We start from the raw sequence: 25,422 nt of genomic DNA, 5'->3' as shown, positions 1-25,422 counted from the left end.
GAGAGTCTAGATTACATAGTAGACGAGAGTCTAGTTTATACAGTAGACAAGAGTCTAGTTTATACAGTAGACGACTGTCTACTTTATATAGTAGACGAGTGTCTACTTTATATCGTAGACGAGAATCTAGATTACATAGTAGACGAGAGTCTAGTTTATACAGTAGACAAGAGTATAGTTTATACAGTAGACGACTGTCTTCTATATGAAGTAGACGAGAGTCTACATTATATAGTAGACTAGAGCCTAGTTTATACAGAAGACGAGTGTCTACTTTATATCGTATACGAGAGACTAGTTTATACAGTAACAAGACAGTCTAGTTTATATAGTAAACGAGAGTCTAGTTTATACAGTAGACTAGAGTCTACTTTATATAGTAGACGAGAGTCTACTTTATATAGAGTTTATACAGTAGACGATAGTCTACTTTATATAGTTGAAGAGTGTCTAGTTTATACAGTAGTCGAGTGTCTAGTTTATACAGTAGACGAGTGTCTATATAGTAGTCGAGAGTCTATTTTATATAGTAGACGAGAGTCTAGTTTATACAGTAGACGATAGTCTACTTTATATAGTAGTCGAGTGTCTACTTTATATAGTTGAAGACTGTCTAGTTTAAACAGTAGTCGAGTGTCTAGTTTATACAGTAGACGAGTGTCTATATAGTAGTCGAGAGTCTATTTTATATAGTAGACGAGAGTCTAGCATATACAGCAGTCGACTGTCAACTTCATATAGTAGACGAGAGTCTAGTTTATCATATAGTAGACGAGAGTCTAGTTTATACAGTAGACGGCTGTCTACTTTATACAGTAGTCGAGAGTCTACTTTATATAGCAGTTTAGAGTCTACTATTTTATACATGATGAGAGACCAGACTCTCGGTTTATACAGTAGTCGAAAATCAAGTTTATACAGTAGCTCATTTAAAGGACTAAATTCTTCTTTATACTACAGACTAGAATCTAATTTATAGATTCTTTAAAACGTCTGTCTTGTCACATATTTTATTCTGTTGTAGTCATTTCTGCTGTCTTCAGATTATTACTGTTCTTTCTTGTGCATAAAACTCTATTTTTATCATAAAATACCGGCTACTCTAAGCACCACCCAACTCACTAAGCACTAAATGCATAATCAAGAAAAAATATGAACAAAAATTTTATTATAAAAATATGACAACTATTTTTCCAGTTCTTTTTGCTGTTACATGTTATTTTAATACTTTTTCCTCAAAAAAAAAAAGAAGTATTAAATAAAAAACAACATATTTAAAAAACTCATAACATTTGTTTAGAAAATCAAATAAAAATAATAAAATGTTGCGTTTTTTAATGAGTTCATTTGCATTGAAGCATTTAGAAATGGGTGATAAACAGATTGAAAGCGTTAAAGCCGCAAGAAAAAGTGGAAATAAATTAAGAATTTTTGGAGGGAAAATGTTTAAAACTAAGGAGACACTAAAGCTTTTCAAAAGATAAAGTTTAAACATCGGTAACTTGACCTGTCCTATAGGGTTACAAAATGCTTGTAATTTATATTAAACTTTAACCTTTAACCTTTCCATATTAATAAATAATATTTTTAAACTTCTTTATATACATTTTACAGTCTGCTTCTTTTCTTTCCAATCTCTTGCCTTTGTTTCCATTACTTTCAACAACTTTTTTATTCCATTTTGCTGCCTTTGTAATGAGATTGTCTTGTTTGTTGTAATGTCATTTAAATTATCGATGTTGTGCCTAATCACTTTATAATCAGTTTTAATTGTTGTTAAACTTAAAACACATCAACACCAACTAAATGGATTTTTTTTTTCGAAATTGTTTCCATTCATGCTTAAGTATGTTAACGTTTTTATTTTTTGCTGTAAAAAGCGTTACTGTGGAATTAATTGCTACCGGTGATGAAGTGTGGAGACAATAGCAAAAAAATAGCATTTTAAAATAAATGATTAATTAGCAAATATTTTCCCTGGGAGAATAATTTTAAATTTGCTGGGGTTATGTAGTGAGTTTTAAGGGAACTGTTAAATTGACAACTTTTAAAATGAAAATTTTGTTAACAGACTAATCTTGAAACTAGGCTATATACTGGACTATGGACTAGACTATAGACCAGGCTATAGACTGAACTGTAAACTAGACTATAGACTATATTATAGACTACAGTATGGACTAGAGTATAGGCTAGTCTATGGACCAGAATATAGGTTATGCTATAGACTAGACTATGGACTATAGACTAGAGTACGGACTAGACTATAAACTGGACTATGGAATAGACTGTAGACCAGACTGTAGACTGGACTATAGACTAGACTAGACTATAGAATAGACTATAGACTAGACTATAGACTAGACTATAGAATAGACTATAGACTAGACTATAGACTAGACTATAGACTAGACTATAGACTAGACTATAGACTAGACTATAGACTAGACTATAGACTAGACTATAGACTAGACTATAGACTAGACTATAGACTAGACTATAGACTAGACTATAGACTAGACTAGACTATAGACTAGAATAGACTATAGACTAGACTAGACTATAGACTAGACTATAGACTAGACTATAGACTAGACTATAGACTAGACTATAGACTAGACTATAGACTAGACTATAGACTAGACTATAGACTAGACTATAGACTAGACTATAGACTAGACTATAGACTAGACTATAGACTAGACTATAGACTAGACTATAGACTAGACTATAGACTAGACTATAGACTAGACTATAGACTAGACTATAGACTAGACTATAGACTAGACTATAGACTAGACTATAGACTAGACTATAGACTAGACTATAGACTAGACTATAGACTAGACTATAGACTAGACTATAGACTAGACTATAGACTAGACTATAGACTAGACTATAGACTAGACTATAGACTAGACTATAGACTAGACTATAGACTAGACTATAGACTAGACTATAGACTAGACTATAGACTAGACTATAGACTAGACTATAGACTAGACTATAGACTAGACTATAGACTAGACTATAGACTAGACTATAGACTAGACTATAGACTAGACTATAGACTAGACTATAGACTAGACTATAGACTAGACTATAGACTACTAGACTAGACTATAGACTAGACTATAGACTAGACTATAGACTAGACTATAGACTAGACCTATAGACTAGACTATAGACTAGACTATAGACTAGACTATAGACTAGACTATAGACTAGACTATAGACTAGACTATAGACTAGACTATAGACTAGACTATAGACTAGACTATAGACTAGACTATAGACCTAGACTATAGACTAGACTATAGACTAGACTATAGACTAGACTATAGACTAGACTATAGACTAGACTATAGACTAGACTATAGACTAGACTATAGACTAGACTATAGACTAGACTATAGACTAGACTATAGACTAGACTATAGACTAGACTATAGACTAGACTATAGACTAGACTATAGACTAGACTATAGACTAGACTATAGACTAGACTATAGACTAGACTACAGACATGACCACAGACTAGACTAGACTATAGACTAGACTACAGACATGACCACAGACTAGACTAGACTATAGACTAGACTATAGACTAGACTATAGACTAGACTATAGACTAGACTATAGACTAGACTATAGACTAGACTATAGACTAGACTATAGACTAGACTATAGACTAGACTATAGACTAGACTATAGACTAGACTATATACAAGACTATAGACAAGACTATAGACTAGAGGTTAGACTATTGACTATAGACTATATTATGGACTAGACTATAGACTATATTATGGACTAGACTATAGACTAAACTATAGACTGCTAAGCTTTAAGTTTCATAAAAAAACTTTAAGCTTTCTGTAAAACTTACTAAAATATTAAGGAATTTTACCCCCCAATTACTTTAAATCTCGGGCCAACTAAAAGTACATTTTTAGTTTAAACTATAATAAATCTTTTAACATTATTTATTCTAATTAATTATTCCGTTTTCTTACGTTTCGTTCTTTTTTTTTTTCTCTCACACACTGACCCTGTTCTTTTCTTTCTACAATTCTCATTTATCTCAACATTTTGTTGCCAAGTCTAGTTACTTTTTATCCATACAAAATGTGGCTAAACATGTTTATTTTTAGCAAAAATATGAATATGTATATGTATGTAATGTAATTTAACGGTTATTGAACTTTGTTTATAAACATTTTCTACACGAAAGTGAGTCATTTGCTTGAGGATTTTGTGTAAAAGAAAATTCTATGGAAAAAAAGTTTATTTTTAAAAACTACTATGTACAACTACACGAAGTAGTAGTAAAACTTGAAACATGTTGCTAAACATAAAAAAGCTAAAAAAGTATATTTTGTAAAGTGTGTGAGAGAGAGTGAAGTGAGAGAGAGAGGTAGTTTTGTAAACATAAACAGCTGTTACTAAGTTACAACAAATTATAACGTAAAATTCTGTTTTTTTTTTTAAGTTCTCCAGATACAGCAAGAAATTTGTGAATTTTGAGAGAGAAACAGAGAGAATTTATGTTGAAATTATAGAAAAAGAGAGTAATATTTACACTCTTGTAATACAAAATGCATTGAAATATTTTCTTTTTGGATTTTCTTTTCCATTTGTTGTTTTGTTTTTATTATTATTATTTCTTTATCTTTCTCCATTTTTTACCCAACAACCAACCCATTTGGTGGCTGGCCTAACTTTTGATGTTGTTGTGAGTGTTTATTTGTGTGTTGTTGTTGCTGTTTTTCGTCTGTTTTTGCTGGATCGATAATATAAAATGTTTTCCACTTTTCCAAAAACAGTTCAGTCTTTAACTTTAACTTGCTGCGTTCACATTACACAAACCGTGTGTTAACGTCAAATTTTTTTAAAACTTCAATAAAATAAAATATAAAAAATTAAAACAGATTTTTTTAACAAAAAAAAGTATAAAAAGTGTTCTTCCATTTAACAAAAATCTAAATAATTTTTTTAACTTAAAATAACCAAAAAGCTTTTAAAAGAAAACGAACTGTTTTATAGAAAATTTTTAATAAAAAAAGGCATAAAATAAAGCAAAATCTTTGTGAGTTGGAAACAAAAGAAACAAATGGACTTTTTAAACAAAATAAACTGTGAAATATTTTTTTGAAAATAAAAATTATAGAAAATTTTGTACAAATCTTAGTGTGTGGGTATTGCATAAAAAGTTTGATGCTTTTTTCTTTTGTAAAACTCCCTTTTTAAGCATCCTGGAGAAAAAGCTTTCAGCAGAGAGTTTATCACAAACAATAGAAATGTTAAATATTTTATCAATATTAAATAATATGTCCTTTATTTGAAGGATTTTTAGCCCTCTTTACTTCCCGCTCCTAAATATATAAACAAGCTGCCTCTTGTTATACTTTTAATTCCTAAGTTTGCTCTCGTTTTACTCCCTAGAGAGCAGCATGTTAACCAACCTAAGGATGCTGCTGTTGTCCTTTTTGCTTTACACTTAAATATTGATTTTCCCCCAAATTTATAAAAAAAAAAAATATTTCACAGCTTTTTTGTTAAATTGTTTGAAAGGAAATTTCCTTTTTTTAATTCTCCTTATTTTCTTTTTAAATTCTTTTAACTAGATTTATTTCTTGTTTTTTTAAACAAAACAAAAAAGTTTGATAACTTTAAATTGTTATCCTTTTATTGGGCGTTTTGAGTCCTTGTTAATTTATTTATTACCCACACATACAAATAAACAAACACACACAGAAAAATGGCCGCATATGCTGCATTCAAACATGTTGAACTGTACAATGTTGGCAAAACCAAAAAGAGGTAAGTTTTCCCCCAAAAACCTTAAAAAGTTTTAAGAAAAATTAAAAATTTTTAAAAAATATTTTTCTAAATTCTAAATTTTTACATATTTTTGCTACAAAATCTAAAGACTTTCAATACCAATTTTGCAATATTTAAGAGGAAGTTGGTGAAACTTTCTTTTTAAAAATAATTTTACAAAAAGTCAAAATATTTTTTTCAAAATCTTATAAATAACAACTTTAACTTCTAAAATCCTAAAAAACTTTTTCAAAATATGTACATATTTTTGCTAAAACTTCTAAACAAACTTAACAACAAATTTTGAAAATTTAAAAAAAAAGTTAAAATATCTTTTAGAAAAATTTTTATATAATTTTACTAAAATTCAATATATTTTTTCAAAATCTTATAAACAACAACTTTAATTACTGAAATCTTAAAAAACTTTTTTAAAATTTTTTAATTAAAAAAAAAAAATATCGAACTTTAAAACCAAATATTTTAATTTGGAAAATTTTAAGAAAATAGTAAAATTTTCTTTTAGAAATTTTTTTATATAATTTTACTAAAATTCAAAATATTTTTCAAAATCTAATAGATAACAACTTAAACTATTGGCAACCATAAAAACATTTTCAAAATTTTTGCACTTTTTAACAAAAAAATTTAAAGAACATAAAAAAGCATAAAAAAGTAAAATTTTCTTTTAAACAATTTTTTATATAATTTTACTAAAATTCAAAATATATTTTCAAAATCTGTTAGAAAAGAACTTAAACTATTGGCAACCATACAAAGTTTTTCAACATTTTGCATTTTTTTACAAAAAAACATCTGTTGAACTTTAAAACCAAATATTTTATTTTTGAAAATTTTCATAAAATAGTAAAATATTCTTTTAGAAAAATTTTTATATAATTTTACTAAAAGTCAAAATATTTTTTTAAAAACTGTTAGAAAACAACTTAAACGATTGGTAATCATAAAAAGTTTTTCAAATTTTTACCAAAAAATCTATTGAACTTTAATACCAAATAACTTATTTTTGAAAATTGGCAAAAAAAAAAAGTTAAATTTTCTTTTGAAAAAATTTTGTATATAATTTTATTAAAATTCGAAATATTTTTTTCAAAATCTAATAGATAACAACTTTAACTACTGAAATCCCAAAAACTCTTTTTTCCCTGTTGAACTTTAATACCAAATATCTTATTTTGGAAAATTTGCAAAAAAAAGTGAAATTTTCTTTTAGAAATTTTTTCATATATTTATACAAAAGTCAAAATATTTTTTCAAAATCAGTTAGAAAAACAGTTGAACTATTTAAAATCATAAAAACTTTTTCAAAATTTTTAAATTTTTTACAAGAAATCTATTGAAATTTATTACAAAATATAATTTTTTTGCAAATTTTTAGAAAAAAGTGAGACTTTCTAATAGAAATTTTTTTATATATTTTTCCAAAAAATCAAAATATAAAATCTAAAAGATAACAACTTAAACTTTTAAAATTCCCAAAAATGTTTATAAAATTTTTACAAATTTTTGCTAAAAATCTAAAAAAATTAATTTTTCTTTTAGAAAAATGTTCGTATCTTTTTACAAAAAGTCAAATTATTTTTTTCAAACTTAATAGATGACTTAAATAATTGAAATCCTCAAACAATTTTTCAAAAATTTTACATATTTAAAAAAAAAAAATTAAAATTTTTAAAATATAAAAAAAATTTTTTTGTCATGACATTAATGTCAATACATTTCTTTCTTAACATTAGTTTATACAAAATCGATAACATTACAAATTTCAAAGCAGCAAAAAGAAATCTATTAAAATAAATCTCAGTAATGACATAAATCATTAAGCATAAAACTAATAAGTTTCCTAACTATCTAAAAAATATAGAAGAATATTTATGTCATAATATGTATTGGTGTGACATATTTAGGTTTTTACTTTTATATTCTGATATAAATTTCAAGAAATATTTTAAAAATCGAAAAAACGTTCAAGACCTATATGTTGAGATAAAACAAAAATGCATCCTGATATTAATGTCAAGGCATTAATGTCTTAACATTAATTACTTTAAAATAAACTTTCAAAAACTTTAAACAAAAAATATAAAATCCATACGAAATTAAACTTAAACTTTAAAGCTTCAAGAACAGACAAGAAAACAAAACAAGAAACCTAAAAAAATCCCTGAAATTATTGAAGGATATTTATGTCATAACATAATATAATCTTAACATTTATATTCTGATATAAATTTTTGTGAAATATTTAAAAAAAAATATGGATCTTTCAAGAATAAGATAATGTAATTAAAATAAAGAAAACATCTTGATTTTGTCATTAATATCAAGATATCATACGTCAAAAATATTTATTAATGTCTTGACATTTATATTCTGACATAAATTTTGAAAAGTATTTATAAAGTCTAAACGTTTTAAGAACAAAATGGTGAGTTAAAACGAAATTTGTAATGGATCTTGACATTAATGTCAAGATATAAATGTCTTAACATTAGTTTCAGATAAACTTTTAAAATCATAAATTCTGTAAGAAATAAAACTTTAAAACTTCAAAAAGAAACCTAAAGTAAAACATTAAACCTAACATAAGTCAAACATATTAATGGCTTGACAATTATATTCCGACATAAATTTTGCAAAATATTTAAAAAATATAAACGTTTTAAGAAAAAGAATATATATGTCATACCATAAGGCAGACATTACAAACTTTACATTTATATTCTGACATAAATTTTGCAAAATATTTAAAAAGCCTAAAACTTTCAGGAACAAAATGATGAGATAAAACAAAAATTCCTATTAATCTTGACATTAATGTGATGATATAAATGTCTTAACATTAGTTTGAGATAAACTTTTAAAATTATAAATTTTATAAGAAATTAAACATTAAAACCTCAAGAAGAAACCTTAAGCAAAACATTAATCCAAAACTGATTACATGTCTTAACATAAGTCAAATATATTAATATCTTGACATTTATATTCTGACATAAATTTCAAGAAATATTTAAAAAGTCTAAAAGTTTTAAGAAAAAAACATTTAGACTTTAAAAAAAAAAAATTATGAGAAAACATATTAATATTGATCTTGACATTAATGTCAAGATATAAATGTCTTAACATCAATTTCAGATAAACTTTTAAAATCATTCAGGAAGTAACCTAAAGCGGTGGCGTGTCATAATGTCCAATGTCATAATGTCCATAGACGTTATGACGCACTAAATTGAGTCATAATGTCCATGGACGTTATGACAATTTCAAAAGTGTTACAATGTCCATGAGCAATGGGACATAAAGTCCATGGATTTCAAAGAGTCCATTTATCAAAAAAGGCTTAATTTAGCGAAGCCGGTGTTCGAAATACCCCAGTTTGAAACCCCTGCGCCCGGCCGAAAGCCGGCTATCCAGGACACTTTTTAATAGGAGTCCAAAATGTAACAATTACCAAATTTAGGAGCAATTCTTTTCGGGATAAGAGCGTCCCTATCTTAAATTTTAAACAAATTTTCCAATACATTTCTGATTTCAAAGTGTCACAATGTCCATGGACATTATGACATTTTAAAAAAGTGACATAATGTCCATGGACGTTATGTCATTTTTTGGTGTGTCATAATGTCCATGGACATTATGACATTGGACATTATGACATGCCACCACCTAAAGCAATACATTAAACCTATAACTTATTCTCTAAATTAGGAAGGATATTGGTATATGTTATACCATAAGCCAGACATATTTAAGTCTTGAAATTTATATTAAGATATAAATTATAAGAAAAGTCTGAAACTTTCAAGAACAAAATAAAACAAAAATTCCTATTGATCTTGACATTAATGTCATGATATAAATGTCTTAACATTAGTTTGAGATAAACTTTTATAAAACATTCAAGAAGAAACCTTAAACCTATAACTAATTCTCTAAATCCCTCCCTAAGTTACGGAAGGAAATTTAGGTCATATCATAAGCCAGACATAATAAAGTTTTGACATTTATATTAAGACATAAATTTTAAGAAATATTTAAAAAAAATCTAAAACTTTCAGGAACAGGTTAACCCAAATGTAATGTGATAAATCAATGAATCATTTTGACATTTATGTCAAGATATAAATGTCTTAATATTAATTTTCAATAAATTTCTTTATTTTTTATATTTTTCTTTAGATTAAAAATAATTATATTATAAAAAAAGGAGTGGGACTGGGAACGAATGGCTATTTCCGTTTGTAACATAATACAGCTTTATTTATATGGAAAAAAATAATCAACCCTAAAAGCTTTTCTACCATTTTACAATGAATTTTATTTATAAACATTTTGCTTCTTCTTCTATCTGCTTATCTTTTAGCTCCATATCAATTTCAATTATCCCACAACTGACAACGTAACAACCTTGACTTTTTGGAAAAGAAGATAAGCAAAATTTGACCTTTAAATACAACCACCCACCACCATTTTTTGGAATTTTTTTTCAAATACTTAAAATGGTTTTTTATGATTAATAAAATAAGCTTTAGTTTAATATAATTTATCAGGCAAATTGATGATGTTTGTATTACCTTAGATTTAAATAACCACCCTCGTTTGTTTGGTGTTACTTTTTTATAAAGAATTTCTTGTTTTAAAACATCATCCCCCTTAATATAATTGGGCTATAACAACTAAAAAAACACGACTTTTGGACAATACGCTGCATGTTGATGTAAACAAAAACAACAACAACAATTTTACAAATTTTTATTTTGAAAGGTTTCTTTTAATGATATTTTGTGTTACAGTTAAAAAAATGAAATTTTAAATTGGGGATGGACTTAATCTAGCAACAATTTTTCTGTCAAATCAACCAAGCATTTCACTGCGGCAACTAACTATTTAACATACGTTTTAACTAACCTCACTTTTTCATAGACTGTCAGTCAGACAACTGACATATGGTCAAGTTTTGACAAGTCTCTGATATTTGATGATTTCGTTTTTTAAGGTTTTGAATTAAATATTTTTGTTCTACCTTTAAGTTAAAACCCCTATGGGGGTGGAAAATTCTGGAACTATTTTATATCAATATTAACTTTTGTTTCTAGAAACTAGAATAAAATGATTTTTATCATGTTTTTTTTATTATTTGAAAAAAAATGATTTTATTTTGCGGTCATTTATTTTAGTTCTGTGTTAATGTTCTGTTAATTTCAGTTATCGATTTTTATATATGGAAATTTTATACACAGAAGCGTAAAGTACTTTTCAAAAGTTTATTAACCTTTATTTTGTTTTCCTACATATTTCTGTCTGTCTATTACCAGCAATTGGTGGATGCATAATGCGCTACATATTCTTCACATTAAAGGGAAAGAACAGACAGACAATTTGTCTGTCTTTATTTGTTAGATGGACTTTATAATATTTATAACTATATATAGTATGTAGGAATATCTATTAATACTTTTTATACTTTACATATAACAAAGGTACTTGTAGCTATAGCAAAGTATTCTCTACAAATTGTAAAAGTATTGCAGTATTATTTAAAAAAAAATCTAAGAAGGTAGGAGTTTGCTAAGGAGGTAGGTAGTTGGAACAAGTAGCTTTAGTATGGGGATGTGGTGATTTAAGTATACTACACTTGAGAGTATTTAAACAAAAGCTGGAAATCAAAATTCAAAAAATTCTAAAAGAAAAAATTAATAAATTTTTTAAATAATTTCAAATTTGCAAATGGAAAATATTTTTTCATATTCAGAAAGATCATGACATACAATTTTAAATTTAGAAAATATATAAAAATTAAAAAAAAAAATATTCTTTAATTATTCTATTATACTTTTCTTTTTCTGTCGAAAAACTGTTATACACAAATTTTCTATAGAAAAAAACTGTTATACAGAAACTTCTATAGGAACTTTTCTGTAGAAGGAACTGTTGGAAATACTGTCATATTTAAAATTAAAAAAACTGTTATACACAAAACTTTTCGGAACAAAGCAACTGTTATATAATTTTTGTGTAGAAAATCAGTTTTCTATGGAAAGAACAGTTGTACATACATTTTTCTATAAAGAAAAACTGTTATACATACAATTTTCTGTAGAAAAAACTGCTGTACATAAATTTTTCTTTTCAAAAAACTGTTATACACAAATTTTCTATAGAAAAAAAACTGTTATACAGAAGTTTTTCTATAGAGAAAAGGTTGTAGACATTTTTTTATAGAAGGAACTGTTGGAAATACTGTAATACTTAAAGTTTTTACAAGAAAAAAACTGTTATACACAAACTTTTCCGTAGAAAACTTACTTACTTATCATACTTACTTACTTACTACTACTTACTTACTTACTTACTTCTTACTTACTTACTTACTTACTTACTTACTTACTTACTTACTTACCTTACTACTTACTTACTTACTTACTTACTTAGCTTTACTTACTACTTACTTACTTACTTACTTACTTACTTACTTACTTACTTACTTACTTACTTACTTACTTACTTACTTACTTACTTACTTACTTACTTACTTACTTTACTTACTTACTTACTTACTTACTTACTTACTTACTTACTTACTTACTTACTTACTTACTTACTTACTTACTTACTTACTTACTTACTTACTTACTTACTTACTTACTTACTTACTTACTTACTTACTTACTTACTTACTTACTTACTTACTTACTTACTTACTTACGTACTTACTTACTTACTTACGTACTTACTTTACTTACTTACTTACTTACTTACTTACTTACTTACTTACTTACTTACTTACTTACTTACTTACTTACTTACTTACTTACTTACTTACTTACTTACTTACTTACGTACTTACTTACTTACTTACTTACTTACTTACTTACTTACTTACTTACTTACTTACTTACTTACTTACTTACTTACTTACTTACTTACTTACTTACTTACTTACTTACTTACTTACTTACTTACTTACTTACTTACTTACTTACTTACTTACTTACTTACTTACTTACTTACTTACTTACTTACTTACTTACTTACTTACTTACTTACTTACTTACTTACTTACTTACTTACTTACTTACTTACTTACTTACTTACTTACTTACTTACTTATTATTTATTTTAAATATTATTTTATGAACAGACCTATTGTTAGTAATTAAGGATTCAAACAAATTATTCTGAATTTCACAATTTCAAATTTTTCTTCATATTCTGAAAAACAACTTTTAAATATTTTTAAAATTTAAATCAAAATTATTAATATTTCTTTTTTATCTCTTTTTAGGTAAGTTAAAAATTTCGCTTAATAAAATGAAAATTATCGAAAAAAGTTCGTAAGTAAACATCAAAAATTATTATTTAATAAAAAGTTAAGCTATAACAATGTTAAACAATTTATGTCATACCATTAGCCAGACATATTGGTGTCTTGACATTACTAACATCTTATAGGATATAAAAATCCTAACATAGTTTGCCGAAATCTGATCAATTTACTTGGTATATTACATAAATTTCTCTTAAGGCTTAACATTAATAACAAAACATAAATGTCTTGATATAAATCTTTTAATAAATTTCATAAAATTTTCTAGTAACTTTTAATTTTATTATGTTAACTTCACACCTAATTAATTATCCCCAACTGTACTTCAATCCCTTCTATATTCTAACTTTCGTCGCCATACATAGACTTCAAACAAAAACCCCCTCAAATGAATACATTAAAAATTGGCCAGTTATCAAAGAAATTATTGATTTTTATTGTTGTAGAGGAGTTTTTTTTTTCTTATATTTTGCAATGTTTTTTAAGGATTATTTTTTTTCTCTCAGTAAATATTTTTTTAGCTTGAGCTAACTTTACTGAACATAACTTCAAATGTTTGCAAAAATGTAGCGAAAAAATGTTTCCTTTTCCGTTTTATTGTGTAATTTTTTTGTGTTTTATGTTTTACAAAGAAAATTTAACGTTTCAACTAAAGTTTAATGACCTTTAGAAACAAAAACAAATAAATAAAAACTTTTTTTTGAAAATTCCACAACATTCGCTCGTCATACACACACATGCACACACAAGTCCGGTGTTTGAGGTTTTAAATAGAAAAATGGAGTTTAGGGATGTGTGCTAAACTGAGAAAACTTTTATTTGAAGTTTTTTATAAATTATGGAATAAATTGTTATAAACTGTTATACATCAATTTATCCTTAGATAAAACTGTTGTAAACCAAATTTTCTATAGAAAACTGTTATCCACCATCTTTTTTATAGGAAAAACTGTTATACACAAACATTTTTTATAGAAAAAACGGTTGTACATAAACTTTTTATACAAAAAAAACTGTTATACACCATATTTTCTATAGAAAAACTGTTATACACAAAGTTTTTTTATAGGAAAAACTGTTATACACAAACCTTTCCATGGAAAAACTGTTGTAAACAAAAAAATTTTATAGATAGAACTGTTATACATAAACTTTTCTATGGAAAAAACTATTATACACAAATCGTTCCATAGAAAAAAACTGTTATACACAAATCGTGCTATAAAAAATGTTCTATAGGAAAAACTGTTATGTAAAATTTTTTATAGAAAAATGTGTTATACACAGAACTTTTTACTGAAAAAACTGTTATACATAAATAGAAACAACTCTTCTCATAAATTTTCTATAAAGAAAAACTGTTATACATACATTCTCCTATAAAAAATAACTGTTAAACATCAAGTTGTCCCTAGAGAGATTTGTTATACAACTATTTTTCTATAAAAATACGATTGTAAACAAAATTTTTATAGAAAAAACGGTTATACCAACTTTTCTATAAAAAAACTGTTATACACAACTTTTTTTATAGGAAAAACTGTTATACATTAACCTTTCCATGGAAAAACTGTTATACACAAATATTTTTTTCATAGAAAAAAACTGTTATGCACAAATCTTTCTATAGAAACAGCTGTTATACACAATTCTTGTTATACATAAATAGAAGCAACACTTCTCATAAATTTTCTATACAGAAAAACTGTTGTATACGATTTTTTATATAGAAATACTGTTGTACTCAATTTTTTTCAGCAAAACAAACTGTTATACATACATATTCATATAAAGAATAACTTTTATACAAACAATTTTCTGTAGAAGAAACTGTTATACACAAAATTTTTCTGTCGAAAAACTATTATACACTGTTGAAAATGCTGGCAAACTGTTATACAAAACTTTTCCGTGCAAAGAAACTGTTATATCAACATTTTTTTTTAGAAAATCTGTTTTTTTTTTTCTATAGAAAGAACTGTTATACATACATTTTTGTATAAAGAAAAACTGTTATATCTAAAATTTTTTGTAGAAAAAACTGTTGCACACAATTTTTTCTGTCAAAAAAACTATTATACTCAATGCTTTTCTATAGAAAAATGTTATAGACAATTTTTTATAGAAGAAACTGTTGGAAATACTGTCATACTTAATATTTTTTACCAAAAAAACTGTTATACACTTTATATAAAACTTACTTTCTTACTTACTTACTTACTTACTTACTTACTTACTTACTTACTTACTTACTTACTTACTTACTTACTTACTTACTTACTTACTTACTTACTTACTTACTTACTTACTTACTTACTTACTTACTTACTTACTACTTACTTACTTACTTACTTACTTACTTACTTACTTACTTACTTACTACTTACTTACTTACTTACTTACTTACTTACTTACTACTTACTTACTTACTTACTTACTTACTTACTTACTTACTTACTTACTTACTTACTTACTTACTTACTTACTTACTTACTTACTTACTTACTTACTTACTTACTTACTTACTTACTTACTTACTTACTTACTTACTTACTTACTTACTTACTTACTTACTTACTTACTTACTTACTTACTTACTTACTTACTTACTTACTTACTTACTTACTTACTTACTTACTTACTTACTTACTTACTTACTTACTTACTTACTTACTTACTTACTTTATTTATAATACTTATATAATTTGATTACAAAAAAAACTCTGATTAATGTTCTTTATCTAGTAAGACTCAAAATTTTTATTGTTGTCAGTTAGTTGTTGTCATTATTTAAGTAGCTGTCACATAACTTCTATTGACACTCCCTTCTTTCCCCCAAAAATTTGTTAAAATTTTCAAAATTGTTTTATTTGAAATTAACGGTATCTAAACTCACTGCACCCATTTGTCTTCCTGATGTTTTTTGAAAAAACTTTGAAAATCTTTTATATTTTTTTTTCTTTTATAACACAAATATTTAATTTATTTTTAAACACAGTCAGTCATCATTAATTTGTTTGAATTTTATAACATCTTCAATTTGTTTTTTTTTTTTTTTTTTTTTTTTTTGTATTTGTAAATCCAGCTGAATTTGTTTATAAATTCCAGACGCCCCGCTTGTGTGCAGGCATCCATCCAAGCGGTCATTGTCTTTTTTGTATTAGATGTTATAAATATTTATTTTAAATAAATTTTCTTTTTTTAAAGTATTTTTAGAGGTGCTTAAGACAAATTTCAAATGTTGCTGAAATTTTCCTAAAGTTTTTGAGAAGAGGGGAGGGATTTTTGTTTTTTTCAATTTATTAACTTAAAATGAAAGATTTAATTGTTTTTTTGGGGTAATTTTAAATCAAAATTTCCATTTTGTCATTTGAAAAAGGGAGTGTTAATTGTTGAAAAAATATGTCAATCGTGAAAAGAAAATTGGTTTTCGATTAATAAATTATGTAGTTTTAACAAAAAAAAATAATTTTATGTTTATTGATAAAATAAAAAGAAATATTTTTCGAAATTAACATAATTTTAACATGAAGTGAAAAAGTTTATTTTTTCTTTATAGTAAAATTGACATTAAGTATTTGACATTTAGTCGTTTAAATGAACAAACAAAAGTTATACATTTTATATGTAAATCAAACATATTTTACTTAATTTTTGTTCTTTATAAGTTTTTAAAAAAACAAAAAAATTCCACCAAACTTAAACAGCTCTGTTAAACTTGATAACACCGGAAATCTAGGCCAATAAACCGATTAAATTATAACAAAGTTTTGTCTAGCTTTCCTGCCACAAATATTCGCAATTCTACTAACCTTAAGTTGTCTAGAAAAAAAGCCCCAATACAACATGACGTGCCTTTAAACATTTACTGAAAAAAAAACTTTATTTAAAAACATTTTTTTTTTTTGACTGCAGAAATTATAAAAACCAAATAATTCCAAGTTAAACTATTTTATTTAGTTTTTCATTTCTAGTAGTTCCTTGGCGTACCAGGCAAATTTCCATTAACTACAAAAACAAAAACACATTCTTAAAAAATAAATTTTGTAGAAAAGAAACCTTTAAACGTCACATTTGTACTTGTTCCTTTTACAAATATGTAAAAGGATATAAAATTATATTTACTATATAGGATATTCTTGTTGTAAATTGTTGTTGCAATTTGACAAAACTAATTTAGCAAAAAAATTCAACAGTTGCTGGCAAAATTAAACATACATTTCAAAATTAATCAAATTTTATGCCAGAAACTATTATACTAGAAAATATAGTGAGAAAAAACTGTTATACTCAAAATTTTCTCAAATAAATATAAACTGTTATACACATTTTTCTATAGAAAATAACTGTTATACAAATGTTTCTATAGAAAAAACTTTTATATACAAATTGTTCTATAGAGAGAACTGTTCTACAGGAATTTTTCTATAGAAAAATCTGTTATACGGAAATTTTTCTATGGAAAAAACTGTTATACAAGAATTTTTCTAAAAAAAATCTGTTATACGGAAATTTTTCTTGGAAAAACTGTTATACAGAAATTTTTCTTTAAAAGAATCTTTTATACACAAATTGTTATATAGAAAATACTGTTATACGGAAATTTTTCTATATAAAAAACTGTTATACGGAAATTTTTCTATATAAGAAATCTGTTATACACAATATTTGCTATAGAATTGTTATACACAATATTTTTAATAGAAAAAAAAAGTTTTTAGTAAGAAAAAAACTGTTATACAAAAACTGTTTCCATAGAAACATCTGTTATACCCCAGCATTTCTATAGAAAAACTCTTATACACAATTTTTTCTATAGAAAAAACTGTTATACACAAATTGTTCTATAGAAAAACTGTAATACACAAATTTGTCTATAGAAAAAAAACTGTTATACAAAAATTTCTCAATAGAAATTACTATAATACACAAACTTTCGTATGGAAAGAATTGTAATACACAATTTTTCTGTTATACATAATATTTTCTATAGAATAAACTGTTTTACATAATATTTTCTATAGAAACTGTTCTATACAAATTTTTTAATAAAGAAACTTCAACATACTTACTTACTTACTTACTTACTTACTTACTTACTTACTTACTTACTTACTTACTTACTTACTTACTTACTTACTTACTTACTTACTTACTTACTTACTTACTTACTTACTTACTTACTTACTTACTTACTTACTTACTTACTTACTTACTTACTTACTTACTTACTTACTTACTTACTTACTTACTTACTTACTTACTTACTTACTTACTTACTTACTTACTTACTTACTTTTCATTTTCCATTTAACTGTACTTGTTCTTCCACAAAACCTAATGTATATTTGATTTTTATTATACTTCAGTTCTTTGTTTTTGTCTGTCTACATTTATGAATTTGTGTATGTTTTTTGCAATAAATAATTTTATTGCCTTTGTTTAATCAATGTTTTACGTATTTTTATATTTTGGGCAAATAGCAACAAATTTTTAACAATTTTGTTTTATTGATAATGATGACACACTAAAACGCAAACTCTTTGTGACTGACTATAAGCAATTATGATACAATTTTATTAACAATATAAAACTATTATTTATTTGTTTAAATGTTTATTAAAATGTTACATGATTTAAACAAATAATTTCTAAAAGATTTTCTTAACACTTTCAAATTCAAAGAAGAGAAAAGATTGGAAGAATAATATTTAAAATTTTGAAAAGAAAATAGTTCCAATCGAAGCAGTCAAAACAGTTTAAACAAACAAAAGATTTAAACCACAAATTGTAAACCAACAATAGCTCCTATTTTAGATGGCCTAGGTCCACTGCCCTTACTTACTTACTTACTTACTTACTTACTTACTTACTTACTTACTTACTTACTTACTTACTTACTTACTTACTTACTTACTTACTACTTACTTACTTATTACTTACTTACTTACTTACTTACTTACTTACTTACTTACTTACTTACTTACTACTTACTTACTTACTTACTACTTACTTACTTACTTACTTACTTACTTACTTACTTACTTACTTACTTACTTACTTACTTACTTACTTACTTACTTACTTACTTACTTACTTACTCTTACTTACTTACTTACTTACTTACTTACTTCGGTACTTACACTTACTTTTACTTACTTACTTACTTAACTTATTAACTTACTTACTTACTTACTTTCTTATTTACTTATTAGCTTACTTACTAATTTCAAGTTAATTATAGTAACTGAAATTTATTCTCTTATTGACCTATTTCCTCTGTGTAATTATTATTAAAAGTAATATTATAAAGTTATAACACCTTTCTTCTCCAAATGGACGAACAACGTCAAATTTTGTTTATGGTTTTTTGTCAAATTCCAATGAAGTGTTGAAATTATATATAATAAAATACAATTTGTTTTCCATTTCTATCTACTTTTTCCACTTTTTTTCTTTCAATAAACGATTAATTACTTTTGATCAAAATTATGGTTTTAAAAACCATAAACATTGCGAACTAAAAACCAATTTAATATCTTGCTGTTTTTCCACTTACACATATGGAACGCAACCAACTCCTGCCTTTTACATTTGGTGCAAGATGCTATCTTTTCCTTAGCCTTCTGCTACACCTCTTCCTCCTCCCCCTTCTTCTCTTCATTACATTATTTATTTAATAATATTTATAACCCCCACTCTTTGTTGTAGTTTTTCTTTATTTTTCTTTCTGGTCCATATCTTAACATTTCCATTAGAGTGTGTAAAATTTTGTTATAATCCCATAGTTTTTAATTTTTTCTATTAAAAAGAAGTGGATTTTTTTTGTTAAAAAAGTATACAATTTTATAACACACAATGAAATAAATAATAAAAAAAATAATGATTAGTTTTATGTTTCGAAGGAGTTTATTTGTTTGATTTGGGGTTTTTTATTTTAAAAAATAGATTTTAAAATTTATTATATTTGTTGTGTTTTACAAAAATAATACAAAATATGTTAAAACCATAGTGCAAAATAGACCTTTAGAAAAATCTGACTTTGATTTTGTCATTCGATTTGTAATACATGAAATTATTGGTCGTAAATCCACATAAGTTTCTATATGCAGTGTTCTTATTGGATTCTAATACGATCTAGGTTGCGGTTCTATTGCCACAATATTCGATCGAATCTATTTTACTTACATACTTACTTACTTACTTACTTACTTACTTACTTACTTACTTACTTACTTACTTACTTACTTACTTACTTACTTACTTACTTACTTACTTACTTACTTACTTACTTACTTACTTACTACTATTACTTACTTACTTACTTACTTACTTTACTTACTTACTTACTTACTTACTTACTACTTACTTACTTACTTACTTACTTACTTACTTACTTACTTACTTACTTACTTACTTACTTACTTACTTACTTACTTACTTACTTACTTACTTACTTACTTACTTACTTACTTACTTACTTACTTACTTACTTACTTACTTACTTACTACTTACTTTACTACTTACTTACTTACTTACTTACTTACTTACTTACTTACTACTTACTTACTTACTTACTTACTTACTTACTTACTTACTTACTAACTTACTTGCTTGCTTGCTTGCTTGCTTGCTTGCTTGCTTACTTACTTACTTACTAATAAATTATTTTTTCCTTACTTAATTGTCATTTTTTTTAATTGAATCAATTTTCATCCACAATTCGTTCTATGAACCTTTAATAACTGATTTTGCATGAAACCCCTTTTCTATTTGTGTTTTTTTACTTCTTCCAACATTTGCCCCAAAAATGTATAAATCTTTGCAAAAATTTTTAAGCCATAAACTTTGTTATACTTCCGTTTGTTTGTTTAAGAAACGGAACTTAAAAACGTACTTCCGTTTAGCAACCAACCGAAAAATGAATCGCACCATAATAAATTCAACTAAATTAAACGAAATGGAAAATTCCAGAATATTCCCTATGGCTTTAAAGAAATTTATAGAAATTTCTCATTTCAACAGTAATTATTCCTGTAGTTATTTTTTTACTGCAATACATTGTAAGCTTTTTCAACCTTATGTTCTTCAGTGTTCAACCCTTGCTATTTTGCATGCACTTGCATGTAGTTGCATGTTTATGCAGCTAAAAGAAAGCGATCCCTTCATTTTTCCTACAAAGAAAAACAACTTTGATATGAAAATGTGGCACAATTTATGTGGGTCTACATTATGTGGAAGTATGCATGAACAACTACTTAACATGATTCTTTTACTTTACGAAAAGAAAGCTTAATAAAAATTAAAAGTTTTCTTTCATTTTTGAGGTTAGATTTGTTCTCAAAAAGTCGGCACAAGAGTTCTCAATATTTAAATGTTCACTAATCTATAGGGAAATTTGTAAGTGTTAAAGAGACACTGATAATTGGCAGCACTGTTTTTAGATTCTTAGATGGTCAGCACCATCTTTAAACTCTGTAAAGGTTCATTAATGACATTTCAGCGGTTTAGTCATCAAAATCCTTTGACACTTTTGTAATTTTATACTTTAGTCTCATTTAAATGTATTCTTTTGAAATTTCTTTATAAAACATTCTTTTTATTACTACTTTAGTCGCCCTCCCTCACTAACCACTTTACATATATTTATGGCTTTTTAAGCACCCCCAGCAAAACTGTCATAGAGTTCCTTAAAAAAGACAATTGAAACTACAAATACAAAAAAGAAAGAATTGAAAACAATTCTGTTTTTTTTATACGTCAAGGATATTTCCTTTTTGTAAACGGAATTTACATTTAGTTTGAAAAGAAGATAACCAACACCACCCTATAGAAACTAAAAACTTTTTTTGTTATAAGGTTACCCTATGTCTTTCGTTAAAGGAATATTGTCAACCCCAAACTATAGTGGAAACCATATTTTGTCTTTCACAATTTCTTTGTTGTCTGTCTATTATATTACAAATACAAAAAAAAACTCAACAGAAAGTTTAACACATTGTATAACACATGATATATTGATCGCACACCCAATATTCTGGGTCCTTATTCGATTCTAAGACAATCTAGCCATATCCGTCTGTCTTTCCATTGAAAATAAGATGGTGACTAAACGGAACTAGATTATTATTCTCTGTTGGTTGTTGGGTATTAAAAATAGGCAAAATCAATCCTATTTGCATCTATTTCCCTTTAGAAAACATAATTTTACGTTCATAACTGGATTAAGAAACGATTCATAACAGAGATACAAGCCGAGACGGCTCAAATCGACGACGGCTGGCCGCCGGTCATATTTTGCAAGCCGCACATCTGCCGACATCTTTCGGCTTAAAAGCGTAAGCCGACTTAAACGTATCCGCTGATAAAGTTTGGAATCGTACAGGTATTTCAGAAAATAATTTAACCAATTTGAACGGAGTTGTCACTAATTCAATGGCCAATTGAAAAGAGTTGCCACACCATATTATGTTAATATTATTAGCCACCGCCGCCGATCAATTTGCATCTGATCCATAATTGATCCTTTCCCCCCATAATACTATTGTCAATAAACCGTTTAAAATTCAAGGTTTTAAAAGAGATTCAACAAAAATAACTTGTTATTCGAAATTCATTCCTTCGAATTCTGAAATGTTTGGTCCAAAATCTTCCGAAAATCACCTTGATATTCACATTAATTTCGTTATATGACGAGATTTTGTTTTGTATTATTTTACAAAAATTCTTTTTCTTATACCTAATTTAAGAATTAAAAGTTTTGAACTATTTTTCAAAAGAAGATAGAATTTCCTTTCCATTGACATATAATAAGTTTAATATATTGTTTTTACTTTTAATGTTCAAGAGAAGATAGAATTTCCTTTTCATTGATATATACTAAATCGAATATATTGGTTTCATGTTGAAAATAGAAGACTTTCAAATTATGCATTCTCAAAAAAATTCTAATAGTTTTCAGTTATTTTTTTTTTTTTTTCATTGATATAAACTTAGACCTACTTATGTTCTTCACGTTTTAATTTTAAAAGTACCTTTCCATTGATATATACCACTACTACTTATGCATTCCACGTTTTAAAATGGAAGCTTTCAAAATTATACATTCCCAAAAAAACGTCGCTAAAAACTAGTCTTGTGTTATTTTACAAAAACTCTTCTACGAATTTTTTAATAATTAAAATATTTTAATAAATTTGAAAAGTAGACACAATTACCTTTCCATTGATATAAACTTAGACCTACTTATGTATACCACGTTTTAAAATTAAAGCTTTCAAAATTATACATTCCCAAAAACTAGTCTTGTGTTATTTTACAAAAAGTCTTCTACGAATTGTTTAATAATTAAATTTTTTAAATAAATTTTAAAAGTAGACACAATTACCTTTCCATTGATATATACCACTACTACTTATGCATTCCACGTTTTAAAATGGAAGTTTTCAAAAGTATACATTCCCAAAAAACGCTGCTAAAAACTACTCTTGTGTTATTTTACAAAAACTCTGCTACGAATTCATTTTGAATTAAAAATTTGACTTAATTTTGAAAAGTTTACTCAATTACCTTTCTATTGATATATAAGTCTAATTTATCTTTTACAACTTGAAAATATAAAGCGGTTTAAGTATAAATAGTTTTATCTCATTGTTTCCTTTACTGCGGTAAGGCAGTGCTTGATACAACCGTGTCAAACACTGTATGAAAGTGAGAGAAAGAAAAGGAGAAATTTGTACTTTTCATCGATCTGGCAGCCTTTATTTGTAAGTTTTTTTCTCTCTAAGAATGACTGTTGAAACAGTGTTACCAAATCTAATGAAAGGACATGTTCTAGTGATTTTTCTTAAACAAATATTAAGGAAATGTTTTAAATTTATAATTTTTAATAAATTTTAATGCTTTTCTATTAAAAAAACTGTAAACGTTTAGAAAAATAAACTTAATTACTTTCCATTACTTTCTATTTATTCAATATTTTACTACCTTTTTGCCACTGATTTATGATTAATATTGATTTTAGTTAACAATTTTTTTTTTCTTTTAAATATGTTTAACTAATTATATTCCTTTCTTTTTTTCTCATTGTCTCTTTACAGGTAAGCAAACAAGCAATTTATTAAAAATATAAATTCAAATACCCCCCTTTTTCCCTGGCACAAGTGACCACTCACGGATTTTCTTTAAAGCTCTGTAGTAAGCTATTGGTTTGTAGCAATATACATATATATTTTTCAAATTTTAATCTTTCATGAGTGACATGTAGTATCAGTTTTATCGTTTAAATCCAATTTTTATACGCCTTTTAATAATAATTATTATGAAAATTGTGCTGCTGCTGCTGCTGGCTCAATAGCTGCAACGTTAACATAATATTAATTGACTTTGACATTATACTTTGGTTATAGATGGCAGCAGCTAGTCGTCTCTATTAATTAAACACAAGAAAATTGTAACAACTCAGGGAAAAATCAAATCTTTTTTTTAATATAAATATTCGTTATCATTTAAAAGGCCGACCAAGCGTTTTTTTTTTTATGTCTCATCTAAATGATTTTTGCATATTTTAGAAAGTCCTTTCGCTTTTTTGTTTGATTTTTTTTTTTTTGTATCTTTCTTTTTGTTTAAAAAACTATTAATAATCATTATTTAGTGTAGAAATGTCAACAATATATGAGCTGTTGTATTGTGTATTTAACACACAAAAAATTGTATGTATTTAATATACATAACACAGCTACTCAACTCATGTAGCGATACTTTCATCCTTTCGCTTCTATTTTGTTGTTGCTGCTGCTGTTGTTGTTTTGTATGGCATGTGTCAGTTGTAACAGCTTTTGAATCCTCTTAAGTTATTTGGCTTTTTTATTTGAGTTCACCTGTCTGTCTATTTACAAGTTGTGAAAAAAATTGCTTATTCTTCTCACACATCCATTTTCATTAACAGCGCAAATCAATCACTTAATTGTCACCAAATTCCAAAAGGCTTTTAAGCAAAACAACAACAAGTGAAATGATGGATTTGTTCAGTTATTTAAACAATTTCCTTACCTTCTTTTATTAAATTTTAAAGGAAAATTTGTTTTGAAAATCATTTTTAATATGTGGTTTTATTTATTGGTTTTATTTATTGGTGATTAATAACCGCTTGTATGGTCAACACTGTTCTAACATAAAGAATTTATAAAAGTAGTGGCAGCTCTCTAACATTGTAACGTCATTTAATAATGTTGTATCAACCACTGCA

At 26.0% G+C, this 25,422-nt stretch overlaps 1 protein-coding gene across 1 annotated transcript in view; it reads left to right on the top strand.

Moving 5' to 3' along the window:
* The first annotated feature begins 4,817 nt into the window (after positions 1-4,817).
* Positions 4,818-25,422, top strand: part of LOC119607779 (microtubule-associated protein Jupiter-like) — a 56,333-nt gene continuing 35,728 nt past the window's right edge. Inside the window, exons 1-2 of the mRNA XM_037961886.1 lie at positions 4,818-5,089; positions 5,628-5,823. Of these exons, the coding sequence (XP_037817814.1) occupies positions 5,762-5,823 (62 nt within the window). The 5' untranslated portion in view covers positions 4,818-5,089; positions 5,628-5,761. The remainder of the gene's footprint in view (positions 5,090-5,627; positions 5,824-25,422) is intronic.

Source organism: Lucilia sericata, unplaced genomic scaffold (assembly GCF_015586225.1).
Source record: "Lucilia sericata isolate MDLA Ls3-8-SP2 unplaced genomic scaffold, ASM1558622v1 Contig000747F_arrow, whole genome shotgun sequence".
Classification (NCBI taxonomy): Eukaryota; Metazoa; Arthropoda; class Insecta; order Diptera; family Calliphoridae; genus Lucilia; species Lucilia sericata.
The sequence above is the reverse complement of the archived record's forward strand: the minus strand, read 5'-3'. Positions and strand labels throughout refer to the sequence as shown.